The sequence below is a fragment of the Ammospiza nelsoni genome, chromosome 3 (assembly GCF_027579445.1).
Source record: "Ammospiza nelsoni isolate bAmmNel1 chromosome 3, bAmmNel1.pri, whole genome shotgun sequence".
NCBI classification, from domain to species: Eukaryota; Metazoa; Chordata; class Aves; order Passeriformes; family Passerellidae; genus Ammospiza; species Ammospiza nelsoni.
In genome coordinates this window covers 5,892,937-5,915,200 of record NC_080635.1, presented here as the reverse complement: position 1 = coordinate 5,915,200, position 22,264 = coordinate 5,892,937, and the positions used below count along the sequence as shown (strand labels likewise).

Below are 22,264 nucleotides of genomic sequence, written 5' to 3'. Positions count from 1 at the left end.
AAGGCCTGCAAGTGAGGACTCAGGGCAGCCCCAAAGGCTCTTGTGGTCCCAACACAGATAAGCAAGACGCATCTCTCCCTACTCACACTGATGAAGGAACAGTGTTGGCCTGTCCCAGGAGCTCCCCCAAAACACACACATGGGCAAAATCACCTGCAAGGACACAGCCACACAGCCCAGCAGTGCTGGAGCAGCCCACTGTGCCCTCGAGCTTGGCAGAGCTTGCACCAGACTCACAGCAGAGAGCAACAGGGCCTTGCCTCTCCCACCTGTCCGGGATGGGACAGCCCACCATGGCCTGTGAGGCCACAATAGATCCTCTGGCATTCCTCAGACACCTGACCTCTCCCTAACAGCACAGGCCTCATCCCTTCTTGTCCCCAGACATGTTCTCCTCTGTTTGCTCCAGCTTTGGTGGGTGCCCTTCCAACTTTCCCACAGGGCAGCAGGAGAAGAGAGGACCCAGAGGAAATTCTGTGTGTGCTGCTCGCCCAGATGGGAGCACCCCCTTCCAGGAGGACATGGCCTGGGGCACACCATGCACTTTCCTGCTGCCCTTCATGCCAGGGACAGCTGGGAAGCAGGGCTGTGCAGGAGTCTGGCAGCACAACCACGAGGAGAGATGGCCCACGCTGGTCTCAGATCTCTACAGACCCAGCTGCACCTTCAGCCCAGCCCTGTCAGACAACTCTGTGAACAGCTTTGTGGATGACCTCCAGAAGTCCCATCTTGCCTCAACCATTCTTTGATTCACTAAATCATAGAAGTGGTGGAATCTTCCTTGCTGGAGACACTGAAGGCTCATCTTGACACAGCCCTACATAATCTAATCCAGGGTCTCATTTTCAATACAAAATTGGACAAGGTGATTTCCAAGGGTTCCTTTCAATGTAAACTTTTCTTTAATTTCTGTAACATGGTTTATCTATTTACTTATATTTTTAATTTCCTTGCAACCAGATTAGAACCAAAGAAAAAATATTATAAAAAAAATTGTCTGAGGCAAAAATTTCAGGGGCAAAAAAGCATAATAAACCAGTGGGTTTGGAGCTATTCAGATCTATTACTCCTGCTCAGTTCAGCATAGACCTGTGCCTGATGTCCAGCTGTGCTTTCTGAAACCTGTGGGACGTGCCAGGTGGCTCTCCAGTATATCCCAGCTTTGGCATGTATCCTGGTGGGACCAGGAATCTGCTGCACCACAGAGGGAGATGATGATACCTTGGTGCCACCAGAATCCTGCCTGCTTCTTGTGGTGGGGTCATGGTAGATAGACCTCTTAGAAGACAGCTCAGTTTCACAGAAACTTTTAATAAGAAAGTCCCCATAGTCCTGTGAAAGACTTCACTGGATGGTTGCTTCACAATTAAAAGCCTGCCCAATTTCTTAATCTGCTGTTCTTGGCTGTTCTGACTTCCCTGCTTTCATGTGCCAGAGGAAGACCACAGAACCACAGAACCATAGAATGGTTTGGGTTGGAAGGGACCTTAAAGATCATCCAGTTTCAGCCCCCTGCTATGAGAAAGGACACCTTCCACTAGACCAGGATGCCCTGTCCAACCCAGCCTTGTGTCTGTCCTGGAGCTTCCTTTCTGACATTGGGCCACAAAAATTGTCCCTTAAACTTTCTCCTGAACAGATACACTGATTGTGCTTTATTGGCTTCCCATGATGAGGCAGGTTTGCTAGCCCTGTTAATAATCCTGTAGTCCTCTTTCAAAGCTCTTTCAATGTCATTTTTGGCATGTGCATTAAGACATGGATGGATCAACTGGTAAAAGCTTCACAACCAAGTCTTACCATCTGAGCACTCTAAAATTAATAGACCTTCAATAAATTAATAGGAGTCCCATTATGATTTATATTTCTGGAAAGAATCAGTCTTTGAGTTTATTCTGTTTTCTAGTTTCTAAACCTGCAGTGCATACTTAGGTTCTAGTCTGACCCACACTTCAAACTCAGAGAAAGTTTTAGTGCCACCAGAAGAAGTGGTCATAATCTCTGTGTGTCCTTCTTCTGTTGTGGGACCAAATGGTGAACCAGAGTGATGAAATGAACCAGATGAAAAATAAGGTGATGAATCAAAGCAGTTTGTGTTATGCTGGACCAGCATTTCCAGCCATTTATCAAATAGCTGCTGCACTGTAAATGTGGTGGAACTGTGCAACAAAACAGCTGGAACTTGGAGGGATGTTGCTTTTGATGGCAACATCAGCTCAGTCCATCAGACCAGAGCCTGAGCTCCTCTGAGCTTCCAGTGCTGCTCTGCAAAGATGAAGGCATGTTTGGAAATCAATGGAAAACACTTTGAGCAGGGTGAAATGAATTCTTAGTGCTGGCAACACTGAGACTGTTAAATGAAGGGGTAGTTCCTGTCTCCTGTTTCTACACATTTCCCTGTTCTGGTGTGCAAGGAGTTTCTCCCTGACACCCTGTCACAGCTCTCATACTCCTTTCCAGGAGATATGAGCAGCTTCAGGATTCCTTAACTTGATGGCCATCAGTGTGTGACTGTTTGCATTCATGTTCAAATGAATCAAGGTCATTACTGTTCAGATTCCTCTGTCAAGCTTTGTTGTCTGCAAAGAGTAAATTTGCAGGTAGTTGCAACTGCAGGAATAGGTGTACAGAGCAGCTGTATTTTTGTTCTGTCTCATGCAGTGCCTCTTTTAGGCATGACAATGGTGTGAAGCACAAAGTATTTGGGTCTGGAGTGTTTTCTTCTGGGAGGTGTGGGGAGAATTTTGTCTACTTCAAGATCTCATCAAGATCAGACAGGAACCAGTCCTCCTTGCTTTCACTTTCAAGCCTTCCTAATTAGTCTGGGGGCTAAACAGTTGGTTGATTTAGCTCTAGCTGAGTGTTAGCTTATGCTCAGATAATATTACTTGAAGAGCACAGCTCTTGTTTTTACATTGTTCATCCTCAATGCATGGCAGAGGTGAGCACCATGGAAAAGATACAAACCCCACCTCTGCCCCTCAACCCACTGTCCCCTCAGATGGAAATGCACATGGCCATGGCATGCCAGCAAACCTCTCATTGCAAAGCAGCAGCTTTTGGGTACACTACAGGATAATAATTTCCCACCCTGCCGTGTAGGGGAACTTTCAACCACAGTGCCAAAATTCACAAACACCAAGAGCGTGACAATAAAACACAAGGAATTCAGGTGCAGGGGGCACCCAGGCTAAAGGCATCCAGTGACTATCCACATCCTCACAATGGAGCTGTGTTTGGTGCACTGCAGGTCTGTGGCACCAAGCACACCCAGGCTGAGAGGAACCACCCTTGCTGGGGGATGTGATGTCCACAGATCACAGTTTGGTATTCGTGACAGATGTGGATGCAGTGTGCTCCCTTCTACATTAATTAGCAAGAGCTCCTGATTTCCCAGCAAGCTGCCAACACATCCCTACTTCCACCTAAGCACCCACCACACAGGCATGTGCTGAAACAGCAGCAGTGTCTGAGAAGCAATGCCAGACAGCCTCCTCTGTGGGACACACTGGAGCAGGCGGGAGCATCTAGCACGACCTGCCTGTCTCCCAATTCCCAACTGTAGAGACACCTCTGGAAAGGAGAGTAGAGCCCTCCCCTCCTTACCCCTCCTCTTATCTCAGCACACAAGGATGCATCCATCCTTCTTGAATAAGCTAGTGGCAATCCCTTGCTAACACAGGTGGTGGGAGGCAAGCCAGCACTCAGGGAGATGGCAGAGACCAAGGCTGGTGTTTCCCCAGCAAGGAGAAAGGAAGGAGCTGCCTGAAGGACGGGAGCCTTCCTCTTTTAGCAGGCCTTGCTCTTGTCACCTCTGCTCCTCCTTCCACAGCTGGAGTCGGTGTTGAGGACTGGTATTGCTAACGGGGAGGAGGATCCCTGGGCAGGGAGGCAGGTCAGGCACTGGGCAGGCTGGGTGCTGTGCGTTAGCAAGCGTGAGCTGCGGGCTGGGGGGTCTCCCTTGGAAAGGCTCCATGGCTCAGAGGCTGCCAGGCCCCTGGGAGCTGATTGCAGTGTGGGGTGAGAGTGAGTGAAGCATTCAAGTACAGCTACTGCTATACACTCGTGGGTCCAGCATGGAAGGCTGTGCTGCAGCATCTCAAGTGTATACTATATGCAGAAGTTACCCAGTCTGCTGGGCTCGCAGAGGAAGGTCATTATCTGGCAGCTGCCTTACTTTCCAGGGACACCTGCTTTCCTTTGGTTGCTGGACTTTGAGTCTGGGTTTTTCCTCTTTGTCGTTTTTTGGCCACGCCAGGAGACGGCAGGGAATCTCCTGTAGGCCCCGGGGCCTGAGCTGAGGGCTGAGGTCGGGGGGAAGGAGGAACGCGCTGAGGAGCAGTCCCTGGTTTGTGCTGCCGGCAGGGAGAAGGACTTTCCCTCCGAGGCAGCAGCTGGCTTCTGGGGGATGTACTGGGGTTCCTGGAAGGAAGGACGGGGCTCCGGGGGGATGCACCACTGGGCCTCTGCGAGCTGCTCCGTGCAGGAAGGGAACTGGAGCTCGGTGACGAAGGAAGCCGACTTTGTACCTGGGTTGTTCGGCCCTCGGATGGGACACTTCCAGCTGGTCTCTGTGTCTGAAGCCTGCAGAGAAGAAGACAGCGAGAAGAGGGAGGATGAAGGGGAATTTTGCAAGGGACTCTTGGGCTCCTGGCAAGATTGGCATGAATGTTGCCAGGCAATTACAAGGAGTCTCCAGCACCAGGATGGGAGAACCTATGCTGTGAACAAGATGGGGCACCAGTTTGAACACCATCCTGTAACTCAGTGTAGTTAACTGCTAAGTGTTTGCCTTGATGCTCCAGCATTCTCTGAGTCAACATGCAGGCATGGTATGTGGGACTTCTTAACATGCAGAATGGATGCAGCAACCTCTTCCAAGGCAGGACATACAATTTGGGAATGTGGGCATGAGTTAGATTGCACCAGTTGGCCTCTGATGGTAACTATGATGGAAGATAAACCAACTGAGGCAATCCCAGCTGGTAGCATCGCTGCCCGTGCAGCTCTAATCACAATAGTCAGGCCAGGAGGCCAGGTCTCCTGCAGAGTCATGGCCGTGCTGCCAAATGGAGAGCTCAACACCAGGGGCATCTGCTATTACCAGACCAAGTGAAAGGGCTTGTAAAAGGAAAGGTCTCAAAGCCAGGGCAAGCAAAGAGAGGCTTCAAAAAAAGAAGACAGAGAGGTGAGTATTTCACATAGATGAGGGCTGAAATGTGGGCTGAAATGACTGTAGGAAGCAAGGATGGACTATGCATTCAAGCTGAGTAAAGGATGAAGTCATGGGAGGTGAGCAAAGCCCTGGCTGTGTCTCCTCAACAAGCCCAGCTCTTTGCATTTCTCACCATTTTGGCCTTACCTGCAGGCGGCGGCTGCATCCTGTGGGGAGCTGCCCAGCCCTGCCACTGTAGCAGCCACGGAGCTCTCCGGCCTCGCCACCTCCAGCGGTGTTTTCACCGGCACGATGGGACGAGGAATTCTGCTCCTTGTGCTTATGGCTCTCTCTTCCCTCCCCAGCAGCACAGCCTTCCTCTCTCCCTTCCGTGGGATGGAGTCATCGGAGTCGTGGGTGTCCTCCTCGGAGCCGGTGGCTGACAGGGTTTCGGAGGCCCGGCGCCGCTCGTCGCTGGAGGAGGCCGAGGAGGAGGCCCCTGAGGCCAGCCGCAGGAGGCGGCTCTGCCTCTTCTCCATCACCAGGCGAGCCAGGTCAGGTTGCTTTGCCCTCTTATAAAGCCTTTCTTTGGCTGAAAGTGAAGTTGAAAGGTCTGAGCCAGTGTCCTCCTCAGAGAACAAAATGGGTATCCGGCTCCTGTACCGCGAGCCCAGCGGCCTCCTGGGGCCTGGCTGTGGCGCCTCCAGGACGGTCTCTGCTTGCTTCAGGTGCTCTGTCACTGGTGCTGCCTTTTCCAGGCCAGGCTCCCTTGTAGCCACCTTGGCAGGCTCTTCCAAGTCCAGCGAGAGCACCGCTTTGCCAGAGGGCTCTGGCTTTTCCTCGGGAAGCTTTGGCACGCCGTTGGGAAGGGCCGGCTGCTCCCCCACGGTCTCTGAGGTGGTTTCCACATGGTTGGCCGACAGCGCGCAGCTCTCCGTCTCTGCCCCTTCCAGCCCGGAGTGAATGCTGCCATTCTCCACCAGCACCAGGTTGTCCTCCAGCTCCTCCTCGACGATGACCTCCTCGAACTGCCCCGGGGGGCCGTGCTCCTCGTGCCGCATCAGCTGCCCGCTGGAGGACATCACGTTCAGGTGGGTCTTCTCAGCGATGTGAACAAACGTGCGCTCCACTTTGGTGAACGGGGAGGAGGCTGTAGCCACTGCCACGGGGGGCTTTGGTTCTGATTTGAGGACTGAGGACAGGGTGCCTGGCTCAGACACATCCAGCTGGCTCCCCATGGGCTGTGGCCGCTCGCTCTGAGGTGTCAGTGCAGCAAGAGTGCCCAGATCGACTTCTGGAGGTAACTCTGCAGCCACTGGAGACTTCTTCAGATCACCTGGTGAAAACAGCACTAATGTTTTTGAGCCTTCCTCCAGCTCCAGGTCCCCATCAGCGGTGGATGCTCGACCCTTGGAGCCCTTCTGGTCATCAGCCAGGAGCGTGGATGGTGCGCACTCCTGGCTGCGCTCCGTGCTCTTCTGACTCAGGTCGCTGCTGGAATCACTGTGCATGTCAATCTCATTGCCCTCCTCCTCCTCCTCCCCCTCATCCTGCTCATCTTCCTCCTCCTCATAGTCTTCCTCCTCTTCTTCCTCCTCCTCCTCTTTTCCATTTATTTCTAGATAAGGTTCCAGAGGTTTGCAAGGAGCAGTCAAGACAATATTTGAAAAATCAACTTTCTTTATCCGCTGGGATAACTTAGGCTTTTCCCAGTAGTTGCACATATCTTTTCTGAAGTCTTGGTAAGGCAAACTTAAAGGGACCGCCTTGGGCAGGCCATTTATTTCAAATGACTTCAGCATGTATGCCTGCAGGAAGACAAGTGTGACAAAAGGAGAGGGTGAGTTAGCATTCAAACAGCAGCATTGACACAGAACACATCAGGACCAACAGCAGCAGGAAGAATCCATGGAAAGCATCTAATCCATCTCATGGCTCCAAAATACATGCCTGAGCAGTCATCACTCCATCATTTGATTCATACAAACCTTAGAGAGATTCACAGGTACTTATCAATGAAGGAAACAAAACATGCCTAAGAAGTTCCTTTGTCAGCAGTCTTTATCCCAGACCTAAAAGAACCATTTTCAAGCAATTCCTCAGGATTTTTTCACATTTCCCAATCTCCTTCAGTGTTTATGTATTTATTTCAGTATTTATATATTTACATAGTCACTCCTTCCTTACTGGAACCACTTAGCAACTTGCTTTTATGCCCAGTGAACTGAAGGGGCACCTCTGGGCTAGATAAATTTCCTGATCACTTTCCATTAGCATCCACCATTGCCCCTGGGGCAGTAACACTTGTAGTGCTACTGTGTTCCCCTGGTGCACCATCCACTCCCCCTTCTGCTCCCACATCCCTGTAGCAACTCCTCATTCTGTCTCCTGCAGGATTCTGCTTCCACTGAAATCATCAGCCAGTCATGAAAGCTGGCACACAAAGTGTCATCATCAGGCCCTGGGGTGTCCAAGCAGGAGAAGTGAAGGGCACACAGGACAGGTGGTGGTGGGGTAACTGTTCCTCCAGCCTGTGGCAGTAGCAGGCTGTGAAATGATTGCAAATGATCCTACAGAAAAACAGGAGCTCACACACACATGCACACACTTGACCAAACAAGGCCAAAATAAATAGGAAATGCCTGTCAAGCATGGCCTAATTAACAATCAGCTGCAAATGAAAATCCCATCAGCACCGCTCTGCAGAGTGGATTTTAAACCAAATAATCTACAGCACAATTCTGTTAGGGCTTGCAAACTGTGACCTCTCCATAAAATCAACTGGTCAACAATGTATCACATGTTACCCTTGAAAAGTCCTGACCATCAACTGCAGGGCTCCAAACATCTGCGTTTTCCAGTGGCATTTGACACTGCCAGAGGATATTTAGGCTACACAACTAAACATGCACCCACTTAACCATGTGAGCTCCAGAGCTGCTCACAGCTACCACATTCACATGGCCATGGGAATGGATCCTTTTGTCTCTGCTGGGGAGAAAAAGCCCTCAGTGGCTTTTCAGTCCAATGGCACAATTAAAAATGGTGCTGAAAAGTGTACTATTTTTATGCTCCTGTACAACAGAGACATTTCAAATAGGTTGGTGGGCAGCACCAAGCTGTTCTGAGTGGTGGTAAGTTGTTATTCAGTTAATATTTATTTTTATATCTTATAATTTAAAACACAGGCTGGTTTTGGCAATACCACTGGAATCCAAAGCTGCTCCTCTTCTTTCATTGAAGCTGAAGCCTGGCCCTGAAGATGGCTCTGTATTAGCCTGGTTTTGGCCTTCACTGACCCACTCTACCTTTTGTATCAGGACGGCAGATGTGGAACTTGGATAGGTAAGAGGCACTTACTGCCCTTTGCTGGGCCATATCCAGCTGAGTTTTTAGTACTTCAAGGATGGAAATCTCACAACCTCTTTGGGACCCTCTCCTAGAGTTTGAGGCTCTTCATGGTGAAAAAGTTGGGAGGTTTAGGATCTAATTCCTATATCTAGCCTTCCTTTCATGAAACTTTCGTCCATGACATCTCATCTTTCCATTGTGCACCTCTGAGAAGAGTATGGAATCTCCCTCCATCAGGCAATTCAAAGAAGAAAAAGGATGCCACAACCAATCCTGGTTTTAAGGAAGAACAGACCCAGATCTCTCAGCCTCTCCTCATGTCAGATGTTTCTAGTTCCTGGTCATCCTGGCAGCCCTCTGTCAGGTTCACTCTCCTGTGAGCAGGAACTATGCCATGAGCTAAGGCAGCCACATTTTCCTGCCTGTATGACCTCAGATTTCCACTTCTGACTCCTCTTGACTTGTTGGTCACTTGTCCAGGAATGCCTGTGGCATTACATGGGTCTGAGCATGTGTTTACCACAAAGTCTGCATGTTTCCCCTCTTTAACACTCTGTCCCTAAATAAAACTTGTCTTAGATTATTCACTAAGGTTGAAGTGCTTGTGAGTGTTGCCCAAACAAATATTTTAGGACTCTACCTACTTTCTGGTCAAACCCTGAAACTGCCAGGTAGAACCCTGCAGAGTTTCTTAACAGAAGGCAACTGGGTTGCCAGAGATAGAAATAAAATCTGAAAGAATGTGGGAGAGTTCAGGGTCTGCAAAACTTACCAACCTATTAAAAACATCAATACCACTGCCCTCTCCCAAGTTCATGCATGTAAAGGAATGCCCCCTACCAACAGTAGCACTCAATGAGGACTGGGTGGTGACAGATTTGGAAAAAAGAGGCACCACTTGCCTTATGGCCAGTAAACAAACCAACAGTGGTATTTCATCATGGATTGTCAACAGTTTTTTGCTAACACTGCAACTTCCACTGCTGCAGTTCCAAACATTGTTGAGATGGTGACACTGCCATGGGGTCTGCTCATACCCGGCTGACTGCCCTAGATGTGAAGGACATGCTTTTCATAACTCCCCTCCTTGACCATGTTTTCTTTTCATTAGTGCTTGATCTCTTTATGAACTACCGAGGAAAGGAAAATCATGGGAATGATGTAAGTGCACATGAATGTATTAGAATTGTTAGGAAGTGAACTGAGATTGTTCCAACACCTCCATACACCCAACTGACCTTATTCACATGGAATGGGGACTCAGTGGGCATGGGCCTCACTGTAATCTATGGCAAAAGGGGCCAGGAGGGTTGGAGACACCACTGGAGTTGGGCTCCCATTCTTTCAGTGCCACCAAAATGAGGCGCTCTGATCTTGAAAAGGGCTGGTCTCCCCGTGAAACAGGCAGAACAGGTAAAGAGAGGACAGAGTGTGATCATGAGGGGACCTTCCCACCTCACAGATGTAGTTCATGAGGGCACAGTGTCACCTGCAGGCACTGCTCAGGAACCTATAGTGGTCTGTCCATCTGGGAGGTATCAGTGGAATTATGAAAGAATGGTTCAGCACATTCCCCTTCCCATTGGAAACTGAGAGTGGCAATGGCTCATGTTTCACAGCCATGATGGTTCAAGACTGATCCAAAGAGGAAGAAATCGGATGGATATTTCACATTCCATAATATCCCCAAGCTAATGGTCCTGTCAATTGCTTCAAGAGGTTGAGTTACTAGATGGAAGTTCAGGTCTCACTTCAAATCTTACACTGCAGTTAATCCAAGCTTTTGGATGGACACACAATATTCCTCAAAGCCCTGTGTGTTCATCTCCCTCAGTCTCCCAGCTCACCAGTTCTAGGGAAATATTAACTATGGATTTGACCAAAACTTGGGAGATCATGTGAAAAAACCACACAAATTTGACTAAGGAAAATGTGGTTTGAAGTGGCACAAGAACAATACAACCACATGGAACTGCAACATCCCTGAGCCACCGTTAATATTTGTGACTAATAGGGAAATGATTTCTATGATTTATCATCATCCACAGGACATGTGTACCAATATACCATGAGGAATGCATATTCCAAGGGTGTGGGGAGTGTCACAATGCAGTCTTGCATTGTCTTTTTTGACTAACAGTGACACCAGGCCTGACATTATTTGTTCAGAGCTCGCACACACTTCTGGGGCACACCAAGTGGCTCAGCAGTGATGGAATATGGTCTGCAGAGGGATGGTGATGCCAACACACACTGGGATTATTGACACTTTGTCACCTTTGGAGGAAGCAGCCTCTTACAACAGCTGTGTGTGTGTATGAATCAAAAGGGAGTCAAAAGACCAATGGCAATATGTGTGTCCTGGGTAATCAAAAAAAAAGTGCTTTGCACTCTGTATCTTTCTTATGCCAACCTTCCCAAGATTATCACTGTCCCTTTCTCTCTGGGCTTTAGAGAATTTCCCAACACCATTCTGGCTGCTCTTGCTGGAAGCAATCCCTATTTCTGGAGCTGGGGAGGACATTTTCCTTGGATCTTTTCACTGCTGCTGCCCAGAAATTCAGAGCCCCTTCTCTCTCCACAAGCTCCAGCCACTGCCCCAGTTCCAGCCACCACTGCTGATGGAGAGCCTCTGTTGGGTGGTGTAGAGCAGACAACCCAGCAGCATTGACTTTTGGTTTTGGACAATCAGAAATGGTACTTTCCTGTTTTCTGGTTTTGTCCCTGTTCCCCACTGGTTGCTTTTTAGGGGGAGAGGGAGGTCTGTAATCATGAAGGCTCAGTTGTTGTGTTGTGTTTTTGCTTTTCTTTGTCCTCTCTCTTGGCCATGTGAGCAGCACAAGGGGCTTCTCCACCAGCTTGTCTTTACCAACAAGACATTTGTGACAAGTGGACTTGTGGTGGGGTGGGCTCTGGAAGCTATTTTCACACCCCAGCTGATGGCATTCCAGATCAAATGATCTTATATAACCTTGCTGAACAAATCAAAGCATTGACTAATGCAGCTCACGTGGCACTGGAGGAAGGAAAGGTACAATTGCAGGCAACATCAAAAATGGCTTTGCAGAACAGACTAAAATTAGACTTTTATTGTGGCCTGAAAATGCAGTGTGTGGATGTGTGAGCCTGTCCGATGATACCTGCTCCATTCACATATCAAATGTAACTAAGGATCTTTATGAACAACTGGATCATATGAAGTATATAGCAAGAGCAAATAGAGATCTTGGATATAGTATGGAAAGTGGACATTAAACAAGCTCCTGCATAGGTTAGGTTTTTCACTTGCTGGTTATCACAATCTTAGGTATTAGTTTTTATTGTAATTATTAGATTTTGTGGATTATTACGAATGATAAGCCAGGTAATGATCTGTCAAATATGCATAAGATCTGTATGGATGGAAATGAAAGAGGTGGAAGAGGAGGAAAAGGAGTCACCCTAGAGAGTTGTGACCGTGTTCACAGGGGTCTTAGGATGAGGGAAGAGACGAGGATTTGACTCCATGTTTCAGAAGGCTTGATTTATTATTTTATGATATATATTATATTAAAACTATACTAAAGGAATAGAAAAAAGGATTTCATCAGAAGGCCAGCTAAGAATAGAAAAAGAAGGAATGATAACAAAGGCTTGTGGCTCAGATTCTCTGTCCGAACCAGCTGACTGTGATTGGCCATTAATTAGAAACAACCACAGGAGACCAATCACAGATGCACCTGTTGCATTCCACAGCAGCAGATAATCAATGTTTACATTTTGTTCTTGAGGCCTCTCAGATTCTCAGGAGAAAAAATCCTAAAGGAAAGGATTTTTCATAAAACATGTCTGTGACAAGAACAAGTGGGTTTATTTTCTGTCAGAATTTCTACACCCTTAATGCAGCACATGGTACAGAGTGGGTTCAGTGTCCTCCAGAAAAGCCTGCTCTCCCAAGCAGCTCTGCACTGATGTGGGCAAAGGGAACAGTTTCCCATATAAGCCTAATAAATGTGCCCTTTTACTTTAAAATTTGGGATTTTTTTCTCTCCCATCTCTTGTAAGCAAAAATCAACCAGGAACAGGAAAAAAACCCAAAACCCCTCACAATGTTTATCTCACATAAATTCAGGAAATGATGCACTTCTTCTACCCACTGTTCTATTTCAGACCATGCTATAAACCATGGCACCACTGGATCCTTCTGCAGAGCCTGACAGACACACACATCTGCCACACACCAGCAGCCTCTCAGGGGCAAACTGAAACACACTGTGAAGCATGGAGAAGATAAGCTTTGGACCTTGCCAAAGGCAGACTAATTTCTGAATCCTGCCTGACCCTCCACAGAATTCCCAGGAGGAAAGGGGACTCACACACTGTACAAACCTCTGAGACCACAGCCTTACCCAGGCTCTTTCTTCCAGACCATCACCTGCCTGCACAAACTGCTCTCTGCCTTTGAGCAGCTGGAGTCTTGGGATTCTTCTGCATGAGGGAAATTTCCACCACACTTTCCACAGGTACCTGAGCCTTCACGTGCCTTGAACTGAAACCACATTGTGGCCTTCCCCAAGCACATAAACCACATCTCTAACAGTCACATAACTTTGTTTCTGTTCCCAGATGTGTCTTAACTGCAAGTTTTTAGTGATCACACATGTAAGCAATAATGGAACTCTCACTGTTCTACCAGATCTCCTTCAACTCCCTGTGCAGGGCTCCCACCTACCCAAGGATGAGCAGGAGACACCTTCCCAGAGCAAATGAAGTAGAAAAACGAAGAAAGAAAGCAAATAAAAAACCCAGCCATCAACAAGATGCTGCCTTTGATTCTTTAATAAGGTTTTGGTAGTATACAAGCTTTTTTTTTGTTTGTTAATTTTTTCTTTTTTTTTTCTGTTTTTTTCCCGATTGTCTGGATTAACATACATGGATTTAAAAAAGGCACAAAATCCATTGCACAGCTTCTGTTTCATTTGTTTTTGATGACATTGCCTGTTCATTGTGGTTTCAAGTGTAGGATTTTACAGTACTCTGCAGCATTTACAGCATGATCTACATACAGGTAATCAATGCATGCTTTTATACAGGAGACAGAATTCAAATTCTCTCTCAGTATTTCTATATACACAATAATACAGTCTTTTTCTTCTGAAAAAAAAGCTTTAAATTGGTCTTGCATGCTTGGTATACCAGAAGAATTAGTGCAAGCATATATTACAGTGTTATTGCAGTACAAAAAGGGGTTGACCTTAGGCTCTAAAGGGATTAGATAAGGAAGAATAAAAAGACTCGAGGAAAACAAGCTTTGGATCCCTTTAGTCAACTACGTCCTTCTAAATGGATCCCTACACAGTACTGCCTTTAAAGCTACAGCAGGCTGCGTCCCCTCCCTCTCCCTGCTGCCTTCCCCCTGAGACAAACTTCCACAGCTTCTGCAAACCTTCTGTCCCCAGCAGTCCATGAGGACTCCTGGCAGCCTGAGGAATCCCTTCTGCAGGACCTCTCAGTCCTGGAGACCTGCCTGAAGGGGACTGCACCGAGATCCACTGCTTCAAGCAAACTCAAGTCCCAGCAGATGGAGCTTCTCAAGCAAGCCAGGAAGCACAACAGGTTCCCTCTACAGCTTTTGTCTCCTCTCAGTAGCAACGACCACAGAAACCCACATTCACCTCCTACTCAAGTAGCAGTTGGTTAAATATGGTTTATTTAACCATAAATAAACTCTCCTGCTTAGCAGCAACAGAAGTCTAACAGGTGACACAAGGTAATGCAAAGGAAGGATATGCTGGTCCCTGAGATTCTTTATGGGAGCTGAAAGGTCTGAGAAGCAGAAATCAAGTTCTCAATACGACGTTAACTGTTCCACTCGGAATGGGAAGAGGCCTTAGTCCTGAGAGATGCAGATGGCACACAGACAGCAAGAGCTGTAGTTCAGTCTTCCCTGTAACAGCTTTTATTTGGATACTATCAGGACCCTAGCATATCCTGGAAGTGACATTATCCTCTGCCAACATAGACTAAGCTTGATCGGGACTGGGAGATCTGGCAGGATTGACAACAGTGTGTGGAAAAAACCTAGAATCTGAGTTTCTGAAGCAGCAGCTCTTTCTTCAAACCAGCATCAGATGAGGTAAAAGTAGCAGGGGTCTTAGAGCTGCCATGCTTACTTGCAGGATCTCCACGTTCCAAGAATCAGCACCATAAATGTTAGAGATGTTCTTCTATCCAGCACCTTACCATAAACGCTCCACAGCCTTTTTCTTCATTCTTTTTACCAAGGTGAATAGGACAATCCAGTCCTGTGCTGGATAAGTGCTCTGCTCCTCCCTGTTTGTGCTTTCACGGGTTGGGTTTGTGCCAGTTTTCCTAGCGTCTTGGATGGAAGCAAAAGCTCTGTAAGGGTGGGATGCCTGCCACTCAGCTTCCCAACTCTGTACCCACCAGTGTCTCCAGGGAGAGCCAAAGCAGAGCTCCCTGTCTGAGCAGACACGGGGAACACTTCATTTGTATCACTCACTGGAGACTCGGGAAATAGTGAGCAAAGTGGAAGGAAATGATAACCCAAAAATTCCTCTAGTCCCTAACTGTAAAGGCAACTTAATAGCAGCAAGAAAGAAGAAGAAGAATATTCTGAAAGCTAAACATCTTCCTACGTCATAAAAATAACCAGAAGTCAGCAGTGCTGAGTAAGAACCTGATCTGGTAGGGGTTTTCTAGGAAGGACCAAGCTGAAGGGGCAAGAGTCCCACGGAAATCCTCCTTATCTGAATTGTTCAGAGGAAATTTGCCATTACTGTGTTTCATGTTGCCAGATAATTAATTGCACTCATAATTAAACTGAGAAACTTGTTGGAGTTGTTGGAGGACACCCTGGGGATTTTTACGAGGCAAGTGCACTAGATGAGGTAACTCATTGAACCACTTTGCATATGAAAAATAAAACCTCCAAACATAAAGCAATTTTCTTTTTGAACCCTAGAAGACATGCAAGTGAATGTAAAATGGGGATTGCTTCCAACCCCCAGGTTACATGGTTAGCAGCTTGTTCAAAATGTACATTCATCGTAACATCATTTTTTTTCAATGGCAGGTGTGATATAAAGAAGTTGCAATACAGCAAATAACATTTAGAAACATTTCCCAGAAATTAATCTTTGCGCTGTCCCCTGGAACTGCCAATGCAGGTTTGTGTTATAGTGACCCAAACACAAAACACGTGGCATAAAAACGCAACAAAAAGCAAGGTAGTGCCACAATGATCAGCCTTTGTGTGTTTTATTTCATCTTTTAACATTACCCAAAGTAGGTGTTTGCATACTATAAATTATGTCCCAAGTGCCAGCACTGTTCCCATCACCAGAACACTCTGCCACTGGCTGACAGCAAAAGGAGAGATTTTTGTGTTGTGTATTTATGCACAACACACTGAATGAAGAGACCTGGGCTGGGCCAGGTTGCTGAAATCAGACCTGCAGCACGCAGAGGAGGCCGGGTGTACCTCCTGAGCCAGATGCCATAAAGGTACTTTCTGTAAGTGGCTGAGATTTGTTCTTTGCAACATCCTTTTCAGCATTTGGGGGTGTGCAAAGTGGCCCACTGCTGGCACAGAAACTCTTCTGTAAGGCAGGAGCACGTGTGACAGTTTGCACACCACGCGTGGGTCACGCACACACACACAAACACACAGACAAGCAGAAATGGAAGCTCCAGCACAAAGCATCCCAACACCATCCTGGGGACAACACTGACATCAGGAAGCACATCTGGCTTGCTTTGGTCAGCCTCTCCAGAAATTAGTTGTTCTCTTCCAGTCACTCTGGGGAGTGCTGACAAGTCTCAACAGGGAAGCAGGTCAAGAAAAAGGTACTCCATGTTCTCCAGCTGAGAAATAGCTGAGGCGATTTTTTCACAATAAACAATAACAGGATTTTAGGGGTTTGCAAATTATCCATGATTTTAAAGGCTTCAGACCTTGTGTGCTAGGAAATGCAATTTTGTTTTTTTTCAGCTAGCCTCTTGCAGCCCATCTGTTACTGCCAAGCAGAGCTAGACAAATATACGATAGCTATCTTTGAATTGTTCTTTCCCATTTTTACCAAAGGGAAACAAGAAAAGCAAAAATAAAAATAAAAGCTTCTCTTTTGAATAGATTGGGATAAAAGAGCCCTTTCTTATGCAATGTGAAAGTAGCAAAATGGTCTCAGCTTCAGGTAAAGTTCTGAAAGTGTCAAGAATAAATCTTTAATGACAACCATTAATAAAATGTGTCATTCATACAACCCAGCAGTTGACAATAGAAATAAATTCAGCTATTGACGCAGAACTGCGTCAGTTACTGCGTGGCTGTAATACAAATGTAACTGGATACCACAGAGACTCCATGAAGCCTAAGGAAGAGATGCCAGACCCACTGGACAAACATGGTTGGTATCTGCCACCAATCCCCCCAGATAAGCAGTAGAAAATCTTCTCTTTTCAAGAATAATCTTGTGCTGCTGTCAAGCTCTTAAAAGCTCCACATATACATATCATGAAAGATTGATGGTGGTGTGAGAGGGAAGGATGCTAGAAAACAGGAAAAGGACTGAACACATCTTTCCATGCTTTCTGACCTTCAGTCTCACAGTGCATCCTATTGTTGAGCTATTTTACAAGAGAGGAGTGAACTAGCAATGGTTGTATTTTCTTGCCTTGATTTATTTACAAAGGATCACAGCACCAGATTCAAATAGTGCATTTTTTTTCCACGAGAGAGCAAGGGAAGTTCCTGGTGATTTGCAGTCAAAGAAATGCCTCAGTGATATTTATTGTATTTGGTATATAGGTCCGTCCCACCCACTGTGCTGACAATTTGCAGATTATGAAAAAATATTCAGCCTCCTGAAATTCCCTTTGTGCAACCAAACATCTGGCTTTATGTTCTGAAAAGGCTTTTTTTGTTGCTGACTCTGCCATGTAAAACAGCAGGGAAGTGACTCATGGGAAAAATAAAGCACTTGGAGATCTTTAGAGTTTAAGAGCCCATAGGAAGGTATGAATACCACAAGCGTTGTTTCGGAATAAACTCAGGAAAGGCTAAACTGAGGTGTTTGCTCTGGTTTCCCAGACTGCAGAAGGGTCTTTCTGACTGCAGAAGGCTTCTACTACCAATCAAATCACCAAGACTCTCAAAAGAGGCTGCACACATTGGGACAAAGTGGTCAGAGGCAAAGATGGTATCAAAGCCTGGCAATGCTACTGAAATAAAAGACAAATGAGGTAGATAACCACTCCAAAGTGAAATCTTTGGAAGAAATGTTTGAAGCACAGAGCAGAGAAGTGCCCCAAATGACACTTGTTTTGTTTCCAGTCTCGAGTGCTCACAGCCTAGGCGAGTTAGAAGAACAGTGTGTGTGTTCACTGGCTTTAGAGCCACTTTTGGAAAAGAAACAGCCCAGCTCCCGAAGAGCCACTCAACCTCTGTGCCTGGGGAAGGTGCTGAAAACACATTTGCTTATTATGGCTGATCACTTCAAGCAACAGGCCCCTTTGCAGGGGTTCTGTATCTAAAAAATATAGCAAAAAGGAAAAAAGATTGTTGACTGGTTCTCAAAGGCATGCTGCCTTCTTGTGTAACACCTGGATCTGGTGTTACACATCTGGGGAGAGCTGGGCATCAAATAGAATGGCAGAAGAAACAAAGAGCTTGTTTCAATCAACAAGATACTTTGGTGGCCTAATGGCAGTGGCACAGGCTCCCTAAGGGAAGAACAGTCATTATATGTGGCAAAGTAAAGAACACCAATCCCCAAGAAAGAATCCACCAGTCTGTGATATCTCCAGTTTAAGATAGGAGCAGGAAGAAACACTGGTGTGTTAAAGTTTACATTTAATGAAGAGTGTCAGCTCTGTTGTACTTATAATTGCCCTCTCCTGGCTGCTTGAAACACCCAATTTGATTTAAAACCTCCTGACACTCCCAGCTCCTAGGTTGGAGAATGGGGACAGTCAATTTGCCAGCCCAGAAAAGTGTCCATTTGGAAGAACTTGAAGAGTTTGCAACTGGAGCTGCGACATTTTTTCACTCACAGACACCAGGCACTGATTTAAGTGGAACTTGGAGACATGCTCACAACACCAGAAGGGGTGTTCAGCCAGCTATTTACATGGTTTGAAAATGCAGATGGTACCCATGTCTTAAGGGAAAGACCATTGCCAGCTGTCTAAATTTAGCTGCTGAGGCAGACAGTAACTGGGGGGAGCCTGCTAAGTCCTAAGGATTCCAGGGCTTGAAACTCATGCAACTGCCCTGAAAATGGAAGGTGTCCTCTATCCTCCATACTCATTTTTGAAATCAAGCTGCCTTTAAACAGTTTGATCTTCACATAGATTCCATGTAGAGCTGAGACTGCTCCAGTTGCCAAAATGTGCCATTTTTTGCAGTTTCCTCCAAGGAAGTCAGAGGGAGGGAAGGTCTCTTGGCTGCTCAAAGTGCTACAGGGATTGTGTGGGGCACCATGAGCTATGCAATGCATAAGAAATGGGTGCAGGCGACATGCTCTGCGGATTCTTGGGAATGGCAAAGGCAGAAGGGAGTGCAGGTATCCAGGGATGCAATAAGGATGAGGTTCCATGAATGGAATGGAGGTAAACCAGGGGTTTACCAATGCATGGAGTGGGACACGCAGGAAACCAAGGCAGAGCAAAAAGACTTTGTCATATGGGGAAGAGATGGGAGAGGCAAACTGGAACAAAGAGGCAAGCACATCTCAGAGAACTTCTCAGTGAGGTGGTTCGGCATGTGAAGCCTACCAGCAGCCTGGGGCTATAGCCAACTGCTGCTGTCCTTGCATCCAGATTCAGATTGAGCAGAAGCTGGGTGGCAGCTGCTGAGCAATGTCTCTGCTTACAGAGCAAGGAGAAGATCCCAGAGGAGAACATCAGCTGCCTTATCCCAATCCAGCCTGGAGGCCACTGTCCAAGGACAGCTTCTCCGTCCTGGGTAGAGGGGGTGTCAGCTGCCATTCAGCCCAACAAACACAACTTCTGAACAAGCTTGTCCTTTCAAGAACAACAGTCCTGCAGCAGCCTTGACCACCACAATGCCCAGGTTCAGACACACTACAAAGAGAAGGAGTGGTAGGACAGGAGTGACCACATCATGAAGAGGTAGTGTAAGGATGGGGTTATACCACCCATATGGCTGTTTTACAGGGCATTTCTATCTTACTTTCTGTCATTACTACAACAAAAGACTTTAAACAGTGAGAGAGGTGATGCACTGTAACTCTTTCACATGCCTGCCCCCTAACAGTAGTAAAAAATAATGGGAATGGTAGCCAAGGTCAGGCTCACACCAGGGACTTCATCATCAGGGGGGTATCAAGAGGATACTCCTAATGAAAACTGGCACCTGCAGAACTGCACCTGTGCCAGTGCAATTTATTTTCAGCCAACCCCCTCCCACCAGAACTGCCTCCCCTGAAAGTGAATGTGTGCTGGCATAACCACATTTACCCAGTGCTAGCTTCACCCAAGCTTTTACAGTAACATTTTCACAGAAATCATATCTCATTAGCTCCTTCCTGAGGGAAGGAGGCTGAGGAGAGAGCGATAAATTGGAAACATCTCCCGTTCTGCATAGAAAGAAAGTGAAAGGAGCCAAGAGGCCAAGATATAAAAAGATGGCTTTTATATGTATATACAAGTGATGAACATTTGCTCACTTGAAGTAGATCATGAGATCCCAGCGACAGCTTCCTGTCCTGATGCCAATGATCTCTGTGAGGGAGTGGCAAATGCTCATTTCCAATTTGGATTCTGAGCAGAACAAGTGCTATGTACAACGGGAAGGAAAAGAAGAGTATCTCCCTCAGGATGCAAACCCCATTCTTGGACCCTTCTGATGAACCCAATTTGCCTAAGAGTCTGATGCTGAAAGGGAATTTTATTTCACTAGTGTTGATTCCCACTGGCTTTTTCCATCTGAAGAACTAAAAAAACCCTACCAAACATAAAAGGACAAATAAGTAGGGCAACTAACTTTTCAGCCCACAGCCCCATGATCAATTTTCATGTCAAAAGCCTTCCATCAGCTGGGTTTTTTGCCAACTGATTTTGGATATATTTACATTTATAATTGCAGTCATTATAAATTAAACACAATAAATAAATGCAATATAAATGTAATCTACATAAGATTTTTTTTTTAGAATTGCACTGCAACTAGTTTCAATATTAATTTATTACATTTCATATATATAAAAAAGACCTCTTTTCACATTTCTTTAATTTGCCAACTGTTCCTCAACAATATGTAGATTCCATAGTAATTAATACAGCATTAGATGAAGATGTTAAAAAACCCCTTTAAATTGACTATTTTTAATACTTTTTGCATAATACTTTAACATCAGGATTCCAGCCATTAGCACCAATTAATTTGTTCAGAATTAAATTGTAAAAGACATATTGATCATGAAAGAAGACTTCCCATAAAGCCCAGGTGACAGCAACATGTCCAATTATTCTGGTATAGAGCCCAAATTTGATGGTTTAACAGGACTGGTTTGGAAACCAATATTTAGAAACCAATTACAGAGACTGAACAGCAAAGAATTCAGTGTCTTTAAATAATGTATTTCAGTGGTTTACTAAATACCTATGTCTTTAAAATGAGCATCTTGCTTCTAGGTTTACCTTTGCTATTTTATCTTCCAGCACTTAGACTCATATCTTTGCCTGGCAGGTCAAAACCCCTCTTGCTCTGTTCAGGCAGAGACACCTAACAGCAATCATGTCACTTTTTAGTTTTGTATTTAATGACAGACTGCATTTCTTCCAGCTTATTCTACAAGGCAGCTTTTACAGAAGCATTCTTGTATGACTTCTTCTCTTTTAGCTTTTGAAAATCTTTTACAGAAATTTCCATACAAGACTTGGATATGTCTGGTAGTGATCTCACCACCACAAAAGATCTCCCTCTGTTCTTCTATTTTTTTTCTATTTTCCTGCTGATACACCAAAGAAGAATTTATTTATTCTTTTTGTTTTGTTGGTTTTTTTTTTTTTTTTTTTTTTTTTTTTTTTTTTTTTTTTTTTTTTTTTTTGCTGCAGCAGCATAGTGAGAACTTAGATGCAGCTAATTACTTCACCTAACTGCCACCTCATTTTGGGAGACAGCACCTCCCAGGGCACAGTTTCTCTCATTCTGTACATGTGACTTACATCTTACATCTTTCATACTCCAAACATGACCTTGTCCCTGTGTGGATGCAATCATCACTTTGAACACAAGCAATTTATCAGGCAATTCAGATCTTTCTGCAGAGCTGATCTGTCAGTAGTGTTTTATCAAACCACCCACCTTCTGTCACTGCAAACCTTCTCCTCAGTGATTTCTTTGTTCTTCTTGACAGCCACTAAAGGCATGGAATAGTGCTGAGTTAAGGGTAGGAGGTCAGGAGTCCTAATGAGAAACAGCCCCTCTTGTAAGAGATAGCAACATATAAACATATTTTGTTTGTCTAGTTGGCTTTCAATTTATTAATAATTTTAACTGGAAGAAAGTCTTACTGAAGTCTGTATAAATCAACCACTTTATAAATCAGATTTTTGAACTTAGAAAAGCAGCATCAAGTTTATGTGAGTATCATTATGATAAGCAGCATTAGACAGATTACTGATCTTTGAAATTTATGCATGGAGCCACTTATTGGCTTGTCATTGTTTTTGTCTGAACAAAAGGCTTAGAGTTTATAAATACCCAGTTATCCAGTTTGTTCCCTTTCCTGA

The 22,264-nt window shown here is 45.7% G+C and overlaps 1 protein-coding gene across 1 annotated transcript in view; it reads right to left on the bottom strand.

Annotated features, from left to right (window-relative positions):
• Nucleotides 1–4,032: 4,032 nt before the first annotated feature.
• Nucleotides 4,033–22,264, bottom strand: part of TTBK1 (tau tubulin kinase 1) — a 94,116-nt gene continuing 75,884 nt past the window's right edge. The window contains exons 14-15 of the mRNA XM_059469263.1: nt 5,363–6,963; nt 4,033–4,584 (exon numbers count right to left, since the gene is read on the bottom strand). Coding sequence (XP_059325246.1) covers nt 4,158–4,584; nt 5,363–6,963 — 2,028 coding nt within the window. The 3' untranslated portion in view covers nt 4,033–4,157. The remainder of the gene's footprint in view (nt 4,585–5,362; nt 6,964–22,264) is intronic.